This window comes from Buceros rhinoceros, unplaced genomic scaffold, assembly GCF_000710305.1.
Source record: "Buceros rhinoceros silvestris isolate BGI_N320 unplaced genomic scaffold, ASM71030v1 scaffold18100, whole genome shotgun sequence".
Lineage (NCBI taxonomy): Eukaryota > Metazoa > Chordata > Aves > Bucerotiformes > Bucerotidae > Buceros > Buceros rhinoceros.
The window spans coordinates 1-15773 of record NW_010391487.1 but is presented as its reverse complement, the minus strand read 5'-3'; the positions used below and the strand labels follow the sequence as shown (position 1 = coordinate 15773).

Genomic DNA, 15773 nt, shown 5'->3' with positions numbered 1-15773 from the left:
TCTTTCCAAAAGAGCCTGTACATATATGTGGCAAAGCTCCAGTCCCATGAACTATCCCACCAAATCTTCGTGATGCCAGTGAAACCACAGCCCTGCAACTGCAGAAAGATGTCCAGTCCCTCTGGTTTGTTCATGATGCTGCTTGTATTAGTGCACGGCCACTTCAAAGCAGAAGTGCAAATCAATTGTGCTGATTTTTCACAAAGGTTACAAGAGCTTTCCTCGTCATGCTGTACTGTCAATACTTCCTCATTTCAGTGCATATGCCTGTGGTGATGCCACTGCAGTCCTGTTCTGATGAGGAATTCTGTTGATTACAAGGGCAATTCTGTTTACATCACACTCCAAGGTTTGATTGCCAGCCTGCCTCACCATCTCCTCACTTTCTCCTCTGCTACTGTTCCTCATTTTAAGTTCTTTAACCAGGTTAGCCAGACTCTTGGCTCACTGTTTTTGGGCGGATCCTGCCATCTCCTAGCAGTCCTATCCATTTTTTCACAAGACCTTTCCTCAAGAAAGGGACTATCACCTATGTCCCCATACCTTGACCATCACCCTTAAGAGTCACACAGTCATGCTTGATAACTTTGCAGGTCTCCCCTGACTGTATCATTGCTGCCAGAGAGAGAAAACCACCAGCAGTTAAGGCCAAACAAGCTCAGCCTGTCAGCAATGTAACAAATCCGAGCCCCCAGTAAGCAGCAGATTTTCCTTGACAATGAATGAGGTCAGCAGATGGGCATCTCCATCTCTTGCATCAGGGAGACAGCCACTACTACCGTCACTGTGTCCTTCTGGTGATTCTGCATGGCTCAGGCTGATCTGGCAGAGGTGCTTCATTTGACAGAATTCTGTCTGTTTCCAGTAAATAATTTACTATTTTCAAACAAAACCAATTTTATTTGCTGACACTGATCTTTTAATGTTCATAGTAACCTTACTTAAGCAGCAGTTATCTTCCAAATTGAAAAAAATGCATTTGTTCTCAGAATATTAATTAAAAACAAACATGCATACCAAGTATTTCCTATTGGAATTATACAAATAAGTCAGTTTAAAACCAAAATACTTACAAGATTATCAATTTTCAGGGAGTTCTTAATTTCTGCATGTATCCTTTGAAGCCTAGAATCCATTGATGTTTCTGAAGATTAAAAATAGTATGCATCAATATGTGGAAAATGCAGCAGGTTTGTTTTCGTACAAACCTTTCTACAAAGCTGTACCTCACACAGAATGCAGAAAAATATAGGCAGGCACTCTGCATGAGGTAATGATGCAGGCCCACACAAAAACACACCACAGGGCTTACTTTCACAAATAAAGTACGCAGCTTTTTCAAGTTGGACATTACTACCAACGTACATAGTTTTCTCCTTAGGAGTTAAAAGCTGAAAATAATTTTATATTTCAGTATACAGCTGTCACCCTCCAACTGTGGGTCCAGTTAAAAGAAAGAGTCAATAAACACTAGAAGTTACAAAGCTGGAAAACCTTTTATGACAGGTCACCTAGACATTGATGGTTTTGTTTTCAGTAATTGCAGTAAATTGGACATGATTCATGTTACAGTCCAAATGCATCCAAATAAAATGTTCCCGGTACCTGCTCCAGCAAGTGTGCATGAAGAACAAACATCTAATTCACATGCTAACGTCTCTAATTCATATGCTGAATATGGTTTGGATTTTTCATATACAAGTGGTGAATGAAACACTGAGCAATACTGCAAGCAAACAGTTTCCTCAAAGTCCACTCCATCTCGGATGGGTTTGGACACATTTTTTTTACCACTGCCAACACTGGGTTGGTTGAAGTCCATGCCTCTGGATCTGTACCATACTACAAATTACAGCCAATGGTTTGGATTGCTCTTAAAGACGAGAGTACTAAAAAAGGAATGGCTTATCCCTACAAAGGTCAGTTTGCAAGTGTGAGTTAGTAGACAAGACTACAGTAATCTGAATCTAAGCCTCTTCCTTAGGAAGAGCCATCTTGCTTAGCAAGCCTCCTGCTCAGTAAGAGGTAATATCTAAATACTTTGAAGTTGTCCCTCAGATTACTGTTTTGAGAAGATAGCAAGGAAAAAATGAAGGGAAGAACTAAAGCAATTCACTTCAAAGAATAAGAGCTTTTGTTTCTTGTTCACAAAGAGAAGGGATTACTGAGGCTCAAATGATAGTAAAATGGGAATAGCAAAGACCTGGTCTAATGCACTGAAGAACGAACAAACCTAGAAGAACAAGAATGCACTGTTTCACAGACCTGATGGAAGCAGTCATGGATCAGACATCTTGGACTGAGTCCCCACAGCAACCCTTAGCAGTAAATTATCTTATTTAGGCAGATAATTCTGTTCAAAATTTTAAGATAATCAAAAATACTGCTTAGCTTTTTTTAAACTAACCTCTCTTCTTCTCCATCTTCTTAACTTCAGTTTTCTTGCCTTCTTCTTTACTCTGCCTATCAAAAATGTTATAAGTTTTTACAATGTTGTAAAGTCTGTTTTTCAGTCTTTTTTTTTCTTTTCCTCCAGGTTTTAGGTGAGATGCAATGTTTTGAGGTAATATCTCGGTAAAACAATAGCATGCAAAAATCACAAAGAGCCAAACCCTGGTTTTCAAAGACTGAAATAAATTAACAAAATTAGTTAGCTGAGATACTGCTGATAAATCCTTACTGACAGTTTTCCCTAAAAGCACCAAATTAAAGGATTTTCAAAACAAGACACAATTCCAAACCGTATTTTGTTCTGCTTGCATGTGCAAGGTGGTGAAATGGCATTGTATGGTACTATCTTATGGAGAAAGAAAATATTTTTATTATGATCACAAAAAGAGTAAGACTATTTAATATCACCACAGAGACTTATGGAGAGCTCAATTAGTCATAATCACTTCCTATGTGAATATTTTTTCATATAATTAATTGTAACAGTATACGTTAGCAAGGAGGCTCCAAATGACTATAAACATATCAATGGTAATTTAAGTACTCTCAGCAAACTGTAAATAAAGGGAAAAGATTTATTACAAGTTCACTTAAATCTCCTGGCCCTCTCTTTCTAATTGTATCACTAAAAGCTAGGACTCAAGAAAAACAAAACAAAACAATACTCATCTCCATCTCAGTTACAGGACAAAGACAGGCAGTTTGAACTTTGTTCAGAGAAGATCATGAACCCCTGCTGAGCAATTCCCTCAATCTTGTCTTGCTGAGCGGTTTCAAAGCCTCATTTTGGAATTTGTGTATTTCAGCACATCATGACTAAACATTCTGTGACTAATTTTATACATCCAGGCCTGCATGTCCATCATCCTCCATGTTCCTTTCATACTCTATCCAGTTACAGAATCAACAGTTTTTAAAGTAGGTAAGTACTTTTTAAAGAATCGATACTTTTTAAAGTAGGTAAAGTAGGAGTACTTCCACTGGCAGCACAGGCCCATGCCATTTAAATGGCACATGTAAAATTTGTATACGTACAGAACAGTGTACCAAGCGCTGTTGTTAGATTTAAAGAAACATTAATCAAGTAGCTAAAAAGACCAGAAAACGGAAACTATGGTTATGAGAAAAGTAACTCCAAAAAAGGTATCAGCCTATATTCAATGTAATAGTAGAGGAACTTGAAGACAGACAGCACCAAAAGAAGTCTTTTTTATCAATACTGAGTTTTGACATCAGCTATAATTAAATTCATTATGCATTCATTAACTATTACTCTTTTATCTTACTGTAACAAAGCTCCAGCTACCCTCCAATGCATAAAATATGAGTATTTAAAAGTAGAGCAGATTTGATTTTTATAACCAAATCAATATATAAGTTTGATTGCAGAAACTCATCAGCATATGTCAGATTTAAATAGAGAGATATTAATAGCTGCAAACATGCTAAGGACAATTTAGTATCTCTGGAGTTGGAAATGCTGAAGTTTGTTACAGGCAAGTAGAGTAATTATATTAGGTTACCAGAGAAGATATGACAAGAAGAAAAGTAGAATAAAGGGCTAAAGGATAAAAAACCCCAAAGAAACTATATTCTTCTTAACGAGTATGAGAAAGGCAGAATTTTGTTGTTGTTACAGGTGAAGGGGACCATTACCTTCCTCCTTTTTCTCTGAATTTTTACCTTGTTCTTCCTTTCTTCCACCCTCCCAATAACTGTGGGGATGAGATCATCATGCTCTTGTGGTGGCAGCTTCTTCACCCATTTGCAGAATAGCTCTTGAAAAGGAGTCGGATTTCCTCCTACTGTCCCAACCTCCCCACCCCCCGCTCTTTTCTGGCTGGATCTTCTCTCCATTCTTATGCTTGATTCATTTGTAATAATTTCTCTTCTGAATGCAGACTGCTCTTGGTATCACTCAACTGGCTTTGCAATGCTCGAGTAGAGTAATTCCTAATTTTTATCTTGTTCTGCCTGACAGCGTGTGCTCCAGCTGCTAGATACAGAAGGAAATGTTTTCCAGGTAACACTATGAATTCCAGAACCTGATCAAAAATCCATGACCATGGATTAATAGCTCCTATCAGTTCTCAATCTAATGTATCCAAAACAAAGAAAAACACATAGTCCTGAATAGTTTTTCACACCAATCTCTTTTCACATGGATATTCTTAGATTACTTCTACACAGAACTCACCAGCTCACTTCTTCTAGAAATTCTAAGTCACTGAAAGTACACTGACATCGTGTAATATCTAGGTCAAATTCTTCCCGTCCTCCCACAACAGAACATACTTTTTACCCTCAACTTAAGAAGTTAAAATAGACAAAGGGTGACGGGGAGGGAACAACAGAATGCAAAGCAAGCCAGTTCTGAATTTTTTCAGATATTGTCTAGTGGACCTTGTCTCCACACCTTGTGGACATCACATGTTAAAACATACTCACGGTTCAGATTCTGTCTGATCCTCTTGCTTACGCTTTCTGTCTGTTACTTCTCTCTCATGTTGGCCTCTTACAATGTTTCTTCTATGAGCTGCCTGAAAGCTTCTTCCCCCTTTTTTCTTCTGTTTTTATTTGGGATTTTATGATTGTAAAGAGGAAAAGCAAGATTATTAAATCGTTGTTTCTGTGAAGAGGTAAACTTACATACAGTAAATATATTTGGAGCAACTCTGCTCCATGGAAAAAACCTGACAAGAGCTGGCTTTCACCACAACTAAATACAAGACCTTCACATGTTGGTAAATTTTGAATTTCTTTAGTCTTTTCTCACTTTTTTCCTTTTCTAATGGAAGGCAAATATCCTAACCATCAGAAAAATGAAGACGTTCCAAATGATTGCTAAGGATAGCTTTATACCTTTCAAAAACTTGACATCAAGCCAAATGTTCCTTAGAACTCAAAGGAAAAAAGTCTGTGTTCCTTGGAACATAGATAGAAAAATAAATGACAAAATAAATAACCACTTGTTACAAAGAAAAGTGACTTAGAAATGATACTTTTCTTAGAAAATATCAAGGAAGCACCTGAAAGAATTACTTGACAAAATAAAGTTCTCCAACTTTTAGTCTATGTATCTATATTAGCTGGCCACAGGGCTCCAACCTTCATTAAGATCTAGCATTAACTTCAAGAAAGATCTTCAGTCATACTACTGTCCTCCATAATAAATATATCATGAAAGCAAGATTATACCTTGTCACCTTCCTGTTCTTCTCCATCGTCATCAGAATCAGAAGCTGATGCAGAACCCACTTTTACAGCATTTTTCCTTTTTGGTTCAGCCTCTTTCTTTCCTTCCTTCTTGTCAAAATCCTTTTTTGCCTTCTCCTCTTCCTTCTGACTTTCCTCATCTTTTTTCCCTTGCTTTTTGGACTTCTCTTCTGCTCCTTTTTTCTTTGCCTTCTCCTCCTCAGTAGCACTGAAATGCGAACAGTATTTAGACATCATACTCATTATCTATGGTGAGTTTAAAACATCACATTCTTCTAACTCAGGAATTTGATTTTTCTTTTTTTTTTTACCACAGAATATTAAGTTAATTCACTTCCAGTTAATTTAATGACTTCAAAAAGTAGTCAGTCTTTTTCTAAAATTATAGCCTGCGACCTACGCACACACACAAAAAAAAAAAGCATGGAGGCCCTAATGAAACTAACATTAATATACGTGCACAGATCCAAAACCTAGAGCTTAATGCTCCTAACTTCTCCACACACACAAGTGTCTCCAGGACCAAGAGTGCATACAGTGTAAACTAGTTCTATGAAGTGTACTTGTTTAAGGTGTACATGGCACGACGTGACATGACACATACTGAAACTGTGCATCTGCTAATCCACAGAAAACTATGCTAATGCTCAACTTTTCCCCCCATTAACAGAAGGATTTGACACAAGAACTGAAGAGGGCAGAAACAAAATTTAGGTAATCGAACAGTAATACAATTAAACCAGGAGAGATTTCTGAAATAAAAATGATTAAACAATTTCAGTTTTGCAGGATCTTGTCTTTTCTCTTAATAAATTGTCTTTTCCTTTTCATTTAACATAAAATTATATATGGAATTTTGCACAGATTAGGAAGTTTGCACAAGTTAGGAAGGTTAAAAACATCTGTCTCTTGTCCCAGAAACGTACTACCTGGAGTTACTATGTATTAATTACCTGAGCCATAAAATGAAACATCAAAGCAAACAGCAACTCATACCACATACTAAAGGGACAAAAACCTGTCAGGAATGCAGTACTAATTATGACATCTTAACATAAGGAATAACATGGTTTACAATGAAGAAGCTCTATATTATGAAACAAAATGGAACTACTCACAAGTCACTCTCTGAAAGACAAGGTGGTTTCACCAACTTGGGTCTCCCTCTTGGTTTTGGAACCTTTACTTCAGAAGCTAGTATTTTATACAGAAATAACAAGTTAGTCTACAGCCACCATCTGCTCCTTGACTATGAGGAAAGATTCCTACTCAACAAACAGAAGCTACACTTAAACCAATATATATACCCTAACTTTGTTATTATACGAAACTCAAGTGTTAAGTGAGTACCAAACTTCAATCAAGATATCTTCGAAAAATTAAAGTGTTGGTAGTTTTTTTAGCTGACTGGTACATCAAAAACTTTGGTGATTTTTTTAGCCACAGGCTCCAATTACAGATTCTTATGGTTTTTGCACTCTGTGCAGTTAGAATTGGTTTCACATGTTGCAGGAACAAGTCTCACATGGGTCATTTACATATGAGTGTATCTGAAATTAGAGAATGGAAATAAGTCTTTCAGCGTCCACATTTATGCATTCTGTTTGACGTTATTTTTAGATCTATCGGGGGGCTTCCGTCACTTTTCTTGATAACAAACCACTGACAAGAAGTTCTACCACCACAGTACAGTACAGAGCAAAACTGCATTTCCTCACAGTATCATTAGGAATAAGACAATGTCTTAAGACATTGATCTGTCTTCTTGGCACTTCATCCTTCAAATGCTTGTCTGATACCACAGTGACATGCGGTTAGGAAACCTAACACTCAGTTTAAGCTCCTGTGGTGGTAGCATGGAGCACTGTTAAGCAAGAGATGCATGCATCATATCAAAACCAGAAAAGGCTGCATACATCTTCTAGAAGAGTATTTTATACAGGAGGCAAAAGCACGTCTTACGATCCTTTTCTGCTCTTACAGACAATATTTAGTTAAAACCAACCAACCAAAAAAAGTGAAGATAAAAATACATATGAATATTAAAAATGTACATTTAGTAGATGTAATGGGGGGGGAAGCTGAATTAATAATATCCACACAGCTTCCAAGGCAAAAGTAATTAAGTTTAGTTGACTCTGGCTGCGTCTTCGAAAAGTTAGTTTCACATTGTCAGCAGAAACAGATATACAAACTATCCCAGACTATATGCTAATGCAATGTATTTAAGTGCTGCAAGAACTGTTTTCTGATGTAGTAATGATCACTTCAAGTATATCTGCAAGCTTACCACAAAAATTCAAATCAATTAGATCACTGCTACTTTGAAACAAACCAGCACCGCAGAATTATCACCAAATGGTTCCAATTATACATTTTTTAAAAAGAATGGTATCTTCTTTCCATTCATCTATCAATCTATACAGACTGCCTTAAACATCTTTTTAAACAAGTTTTTCCAGCTCTTGGTTTTTACTGTCCTCTGGGCTCCACCTACAGGCTCTGGGTCCCCCCAGTTCTTCTCCTTGTGTTTAATGGATATTCTAACACAGTTAAAGGATCTCATAGACCTTTAATGAATATAAACCTTCAAGGAGTAACAATGCACAAAGAGTTCTTATTGTGTGTCTATAGTTTGGTAGCACTGTATGAAGAAGACTTTTCTAAAGGTGAAACCTTCTGTCCCAAAACAAGTCTTATTTAGAGGACTGAGCATTAACACTAACACAATTTAAATCCATGTATGTCCTAAATGCGTCAGTTTGAGATGGGGTGTTTTCTCATCTCATCTCTCAGCAAAGACCATCTTTACCATGAGTAAATGCTCTGTAGTACTTCAGGGAAAAGCTCTCTGAATAGTTCTAAGGTATTTCTGTGATGAAAAAACCTAAATCTTTACCTGCTGGTCGTCCTCTTTTGGGGCTTACTTTTGGAGACACTGGCACAGGAGCTGCTGCCGCCACTGCTGCTGCCACTGCTGCCGCCACTGCTGCCGTTGCCACTGCTGCTGCTTCCTCAGCTTCAGCTTGTTTTTCAGCCTAATTTAAACAATTCATTTCACAAGTGAGAAAACACAGGGCACAAATACCTCAACTACTTTCTAAAACACCACTTTTGAACTTCTGGAAATGCATTAATACGCTATTGCTTCCTCATTTGAAAAGAAGTTTCCAAATTTAGTAACAAATTATATTTAAGTATCACTAATTTCACCCTCTCCACACCATCACTAACTAATACAGGAACTGTAATTTCATATAATTTCAACTAGCCCATTCATATTCAGAACAATGAAGTACATTGGTACAACAAAGAAAAAACATTACTTGTAAGCATTTCTAAGATCACCGTAATGGCATGCCAAAACCCAGTTTTAGGCAGATAAATTCACAGTTTTCCCCCCATATATAAATACTCTTTATTTCAGATGCCATGATCTCCCCTAGCTGCACTGAAGTATCAACACAGTAGATGGAGCTATTCAGAAAAAAAACCACCTACTTTTAGCTCTATGGACAATTATGTGCAACGAAAAAGCTGTATATACAGCTGTAGTCACAACACCCTTCACCTATAGAGTTATTTTAGAAGGGCTGGGTTGTTCAGACAGATAGAGCTTATGGTAAAAGAAGATGCATATCTCCCTGCAAAAATATTCCATATCACTACACAGGGATAAAAAGAGTTGAGAGAAATACCAACTGGAGAAAATATTCACAGAATTTAATGTCCTGGATGCAAGAGCACCAGCTAGTAGCAACAGAAAAAAGTTATGGACAAATACATATTTAAATTAATATTTTTTGTGGGCACCTATAATAAAAGACAATTTTAAAGAATAGAGACAAACTTAAATCTAGGACAGAGTACAGGTACATATCATATTAAGAGTGACTGTTTAAATGAAGACATAAAAATACCTGTTAGAATGAATTTTTTACAGTTTAAGGCAAATAAGAATCACTTTCAAAGTCATAGCTGCAAGCCCGCCCTCTTTTCTGACCCACAAGCACACACCACATCCCTTGAAATACTACGTTTTTCTGTTCAGCAGTGGCCTGTAGTAAGGCAATTTTCTGGTTAAACCCCTTGGCCCATGTGCCGAACCCAAGTCTGTCACTTGAAGCTAGTACGTGTGACAGAAGAAATCTTCTTAGGCCTGCTGTCCCTTCTGATAACAACAACAGAGAAAAAAACCCCACACCTCAAACAAAACAAAAAACACCACAATCATAGTATTTGAATGTGTTTTGAAAATGCAAAGAATGAGATTTTTTGTGTGTGTCACCTGTGAGGCTTCTCTCCCATTTACAAGCTGAAATCAGTGCATGCATAATCGCACTCTTCCAACTTCCTGCTGTTTCAGACTATAATTTTTCTCTGCATTTTATTTTAGATTTTTACATATTTTTTTAAATAAGGTATTATTTAAATTACATGTTTTTAAAATATTCAAGTCATTTTTTTAAGAGCACCCAAAGACATATCTATCTTTTTCATGAAGCAAATGATACTCAGCATGGTACTCAACGGTGACCACTGTATTTAGATCAGTTACTTTGCACTCATCCCATCCCTGCTGTCATCACTAATGTTAGAAGTGAAATGGTTTCAAACTAAAATTAAACTTTGCCCCACTTTAATCTAGTTTTCAGTTGGGTCAGTGCCCTGATGCAGCTTGCTGTGTGACCACATGAACATTAAAGCTGAAGAACACTGAGCAAGAACTGGAACTACCTCTTTTCAAAGTACCTCAAATTTTTTCCCACATTGAAGAGACTACAAAATCACGACCGCATGAAAAGGGAGAGTATTTCAGGTATTCAGTGTGATGAGTAAAAGAAATAAAAAGAAATTAAAATTGTTTTTTCAGAGCTTCAAAACTATTTCATTAGCCGTCTACCAATAGCTTCAATCTTAGTTTTTCTTACTTGTTATGGACTGTTTGGGAAAAGAAGGGAATTCCCTACTCTACATTTAAGTTCAAACAATTAAGACGTAAAACACCCTCTCAGAAAACTTTCATTCCTACAAATCTTTCAGCCATTTGAAAAGGGGGAGAGCATAAGAGCTCTCCTTATAAGCCCCACTTACGCATAATCTGTAATTAAAGAAAATAATATACAATGTAATTACATCCAAAAATTCCAGTAAGGTGAAGTAATTCAGCATATTGTTACCTTTCTTTTTCTTCCTCTTCTAGCAACTTTAGGAATAGAGGCATCATTTGTTTTCACCACATCCTGTGAAGGTTAAAAATTATGCCAAGAATCTTAACAAAATAAAGATGTATTTTAAATTACTCTAAGTTTTTTCCACAACTGAAGCCTCTGGTACATAATTCAGACAAGAATCCTGCAATATATAAAATACACTTCCTGCTTTTAAATTATTAAAACCCTAATTATCTGGTAATTGGGATTTTTTTTCTGAAAGACAGGAAATAATATTCTGTTTTAAATAAAGGTATGTTTCAGTCTATCTGAACACTTTACCCTGTCCTTTAAAAAAGTACATTTGCAGCAAAGACTAAGTGATAAACACCACACCATTCTACCTGTTTTAACTTATCTTATAGACAGGCCAAACTACAAGTTTCCTCCCTGATGAAAGCTTCAATTCCCATTTCCTTCAATAAGATGTGTAAACACAAGTGAACACATAAGAAAGTTTTATATAATTAAACAGCTCCTGAGACTGTCACAGTAGTTACGACTGTAGCTTCTTAATAACAGATTTACATCAATCAAAATAATATTAAGATGTTCTTTGGTACATACAAAAAGCTTTCACATACTTCTTTACTGTTTTTTTCAGAAGGTAGATCATCTTCTTTTGAAGTATCCATCTCCTTTTCTTCTGATTCAGCTTCTGTAGTTACGTTATTATCCCCTTTAGGGGATAACTGCAAAGGAGTCAAAACAGAGTAAAAAAATGCATTAAAATGTATTTTGTATTGAAAAAAGAATATGCTAATAACCATCAGGGTACTTTTCACAAGTTTGTAGATACACGCCTTTCTTAGGCACACTTTAAAACATAAAGCAAGACCACTTTCTCCAATATGCAATTGCAGACAGTTGTCAGAACAGGTTAAAATACAGCGATGTACTACAGTACAAGTTCCACTTGATGTTCACAACAACATAACTACACTTTCACCATAGCACCATTACATGAGCACTTGTAAGTGATCACACCAACATTCAACATTCATTTGGATCACTGCTCATCTCTTACATAAAGAGGGATATCTGAGACACAGACCACATTTAGGAGAGGGTATCATTCTATTGAACAAAGACTTAATGTAGTAAACAGATCACAAAGAATTTGTTTTATCATGTGTGCAACAGTAATTAGTGATAATTGGTGCCATCTAATCTACACCTTTTTTCCCAGTTTTTTTTTTTTTAAAAACACCTTAAAATACTTGTTTTCATTTCAAGCCAGCAGTTAAGCCTTGAGAAATTAGGAGTTTGCAATAATTTACTTGAAAATAATAAACATTTCCTTGCAGCTTCTGTATGTGCCTGGTTTTTAGATCTTCAGTTAATTCTCTCAACTTTAATGCTACTGCCTCGTCCCACTTGCAAGCATCTTTTGGGAAATTCCCTTTTAAAGTAGCTGCAATTCTTAAAATTTCAACATTGAACAAAGCAACTCATGCACACAGCTATCATGCAGTATTACTTGAAGACATGTAGTATCACTGAGTCTTTTTACAAATTACAACTTTAAGACACAAGTCTCATTGGTATACAAAAACCGCAGGAAACCAGAGTACAACGACCCATTAAAAGAATATTATAGCTACATTAGTACCAAAAGAAAAGCAGTATGTTTTCTCCATGTTCTGCCCTAAACCAATTAACTTACAGAGATTAATTACAGAAATCTATGTAAAGGGACCCATTCAGGATCTTCCATTCCACCTTTGCGTTTAAATGGCTCTTATGCCTTCCTGTTCCTCCTTCACAGTGCCAGCTCAGGATAGCCTGAAAGCACTTTTCAGGAGAAACATGACACTTAAGTCACTGCCATCCCCACTAACACATAGTGTTTGCTACCTAAGTTTACAGTGAAGCAAACTGATGTTTTTCCCTTGCAGAGGCAAAGGCTGAGGAACAAATGCCTTTATCAGCAGTGTCAATGGGCAAGAAGGAAGAACAGCACTGGTTTACTAATACTACCAAGAAATTACATGTTGAAGAGTGCTCCCAGAGTATAGCATGTGGATGTACTGAAGTAACGAACACTCTAAGCAGTAAGAAGTTCAGAGAAATAAGCCTCGAATCATCTATCAGTGTACTACCAGTACAGCAATTTTTAATTTTTTTTCTTCTCTCCAATCAAAGGTCTTTTCTTCCCTTGAAAAAGCAAGCCACTACAGCTACTAGGCACTAGTCCTACATAAGGGAACATCTGCTATGTTACTTAACACATTGCAAATTCTTCACTTGCAGCTGTGATTCAGTACTAAAGGATAGCCAGCTACACCTACAGAAAAATTACATTAAATTTTGGCAAATAATCAAAAGGAAAACAGTCATAATTCAAGCAAGTCTACGCAAAATAGTTTAACAGTAAATATACAGGCATTGCTCATACTGCAGAATAGTAATTTCCAGAAATGAGTTAGAAATAAATGAGACTATAAATGTATCAATCCCATCTGCATCACCATTTTTGTCATTTTAGGTTTCTCTACTCCTTTAAAAAACAACCTGAAGTGACACACATCTCTTCCATACCATATGAAAAATACCCCTCAGGAACAAAACAAAACAAAACATACAAAGATAGACAAAGTTCAAAGCAGTGCGCTACACTACCATCGTTAAATGTAAAGCAAGCTAGGAAGGTTCATCTCGTACAGTACAAACAATGTACAGCACCAATAAGCTGAATCAAAGCATTTTCTAAGCATTTTCTAAGTACGAATACAATCTATTTAAAGAAAACATAATCTTGTTTTGGAAGGATTCTAAAGTATACACACATTTACAAAGTAAAGAAGCTAAACTCTTGTCTATACAAACTACTGTATACTCATTACTTGCAGATACTTTCCAGAGTCAGAGTTCAATTTATACAGCTACGAAATCCTTTATATCCATTTATATTCTAAGTAGTCCATTAGAAGTACAGCCTAGTTTAAACTAATTCTTATAATCAGTTCAGGCACATACACTGAAGAACTCTTTCAGCCCAGACAGAACCTAATTCTCTGTTACACTTTTCAAAAATAAACTGTCATAATTGCAAAAACCAGTCATATGTATCTAATATATTAAAAACAGGAAGGAAAACTTAAAGCTAAATCTTGGTTATCATCTCCACCTTATTCTCCTGCCGAAGAAGTACTGTATGAATTTAGTTTAAGTGTATTATGATTTAGAAATACAGACTAGTAAAGAAATTACTTTTCAAAAACATGCACAGCACCTTAAAAGGAATACAGAAGGGCAAACATATTACTATATGTACGTTTTAAAGAAGCAAAGGCCAGGCAGTTACAACAGTGAACCACTGTGAAGTATTGAAGTAAAAACTTGGCAATACAGTTTTGACTCAGAAACATTCCTGGTAGAACAAAACAACAATTCAGTCACTTACTTTTGGGACAGAAGCCTTTCTTCTTTTGGCTCCCGCTTTTTCTTCACTCCCCTCAACAGGCTCCTGACTGCTTTCTTCAACGGTTTCTTTGATAGGAGTGTTAACGGCTGGATGGGACTTTAATATAATAACATCAAAAATGAGATCTAAATCCATTCCTGAACTACAGAGGAACAATACTGAGAGGTGTACTGCCACCTGTATGTTATGGAAGCAAGCATGCTAAGGAACATCTTAATAGGACCACAAGAATATTGAAAACATTTCTTATTTCATTAATTTCCACACTTTTCAGTTTAAACTGCATTTTCATTATCAAACTTTAAAGCTCTAATGCTATAACAATTTATTTTCACACTGCTAATACTGCAATATAAGGCTTTTCTTATGTGCAAGTTAAAAAAAGTTGGGTTTGGTCAAGTACAACTTGCGATGCTACTGCCAAGAAATGTGTTTTTAAATGAGCTATCAATTCGAAGTAAGCCACCTACCTGGTTTTGAAAACTTGAGCAGAAAAAAGATTATAATAAAGGCTGAAGAATTAAAGTTAAAAATATGGAAATAGAGGCAGTGAAGTCAAAATGACTCTTTTTTATTCATAATATTGTGGATAGCATTCTCACTCTTAAATATTAGCTCCTTCAAACAAAGCTGGCAGAACTCCCCCAACGCTTTAGTTTTCCCCCACTGAGGAAGTGGTTTTGGATTTAAGCCCAAGCCGCAAGGTCCCTTCTGCCCTCCACCTCCCTTACTAGCAGTTACAAGCAACATCTGCAAAGCATAAATGCTGCTTTCAGAACATTCCAGCCAGTGCTGGCAGTTAAACAGAAAACGTGGCTCTCGGAAGGACTTACCAATACAAAATATGCCCAGTAAAAAGATAGAAAAAAAAAATTGCAAGTGAATCCCTCTGTATGAATAGCTGACAAATCTGTCACTTTAATATGAGCTTGTATCCAGAAAAAAAGCTTGATTTTTACCTGCTCCCCTTTGACCTTACCTGCTGCGTGGCCAGACACAAAATTATCCACTCACCCTGAATTCTGAAGCTCTGACAACTAAACTGTCTTCTCTGCTACCGTTCAGTAACTGGGCTTCACTGAACTCCAAGAATTTGTTTTTAAAATGAAAAAAAAAATTACGTAGATCAAATTCAGAGATCAAGGAATATTCTAAGACACATTAATTCCCCTCCAAAACCTCAGCTAAAAAATTCTGTCCATTCACCAACACATACTGAATACTGCAATACATTAACAGGCAGTAATATGCTATTCTGCTTTAAAATACTATTACACAAACAGTGTCTTCACTTATCAGTATATTTACGTTACCTTTTCTCTTGGTCTTCATAACCAACTACTTGTCTTCACTTTCGAGATCCCTTGCTACCTATAGCGATCTTCTCTCACACACTGTACCAGGGACAACAGCTGGCAGGTGCTGGCGACAGCTGCCTCGGCCCTGTGTGGAACCCGGCCCGGGAC

General features: G+C 36.5%; 1 protein-coding gene across 1 annotated transcript in view; it reads right to left on the bottom strand.

The window, feature by feature from the left end:
• Positions 1-14449, bottom strand: part of LOC104498526 (lens epithelium-derived growth factor-like) — a gene marked incomplete at its 5' end in the record, with an annotated part of 25917 nt that extends 11468 nt beyond the window's left edge. The window contains 9 exons of the mRNA XM_010141923.1: positions 1074-1144; positions 2408-2463; positions 4900-5018; positions 5650-5875; positions 6786-6861; positions 8567-8705; positions 10848-10910; positions 11465-11572; positions 14287-14449. Coding sequence (XP_010140225.1) covers positions 1074-1144; positions 2408-2463; positions 4900-5018; positions 5650-5875; positions 6786-6861; positions 8567-8705; positions 10848-10910; positions 11465-11572; positions 14287-14449 — 1021 coding nt within the window. The remainder of the gene's footprint in view (positions 1-1073; positions 1145-2407; positions 2464-4899; positions 5019-5649; positions 5876-6785; positions 6862-8566; positions 8706-10847; positions 10911-11464; positions 11573-14286) is intronic.
• Positions 14450-15773: the final 1324 nt, after the last annotated feature.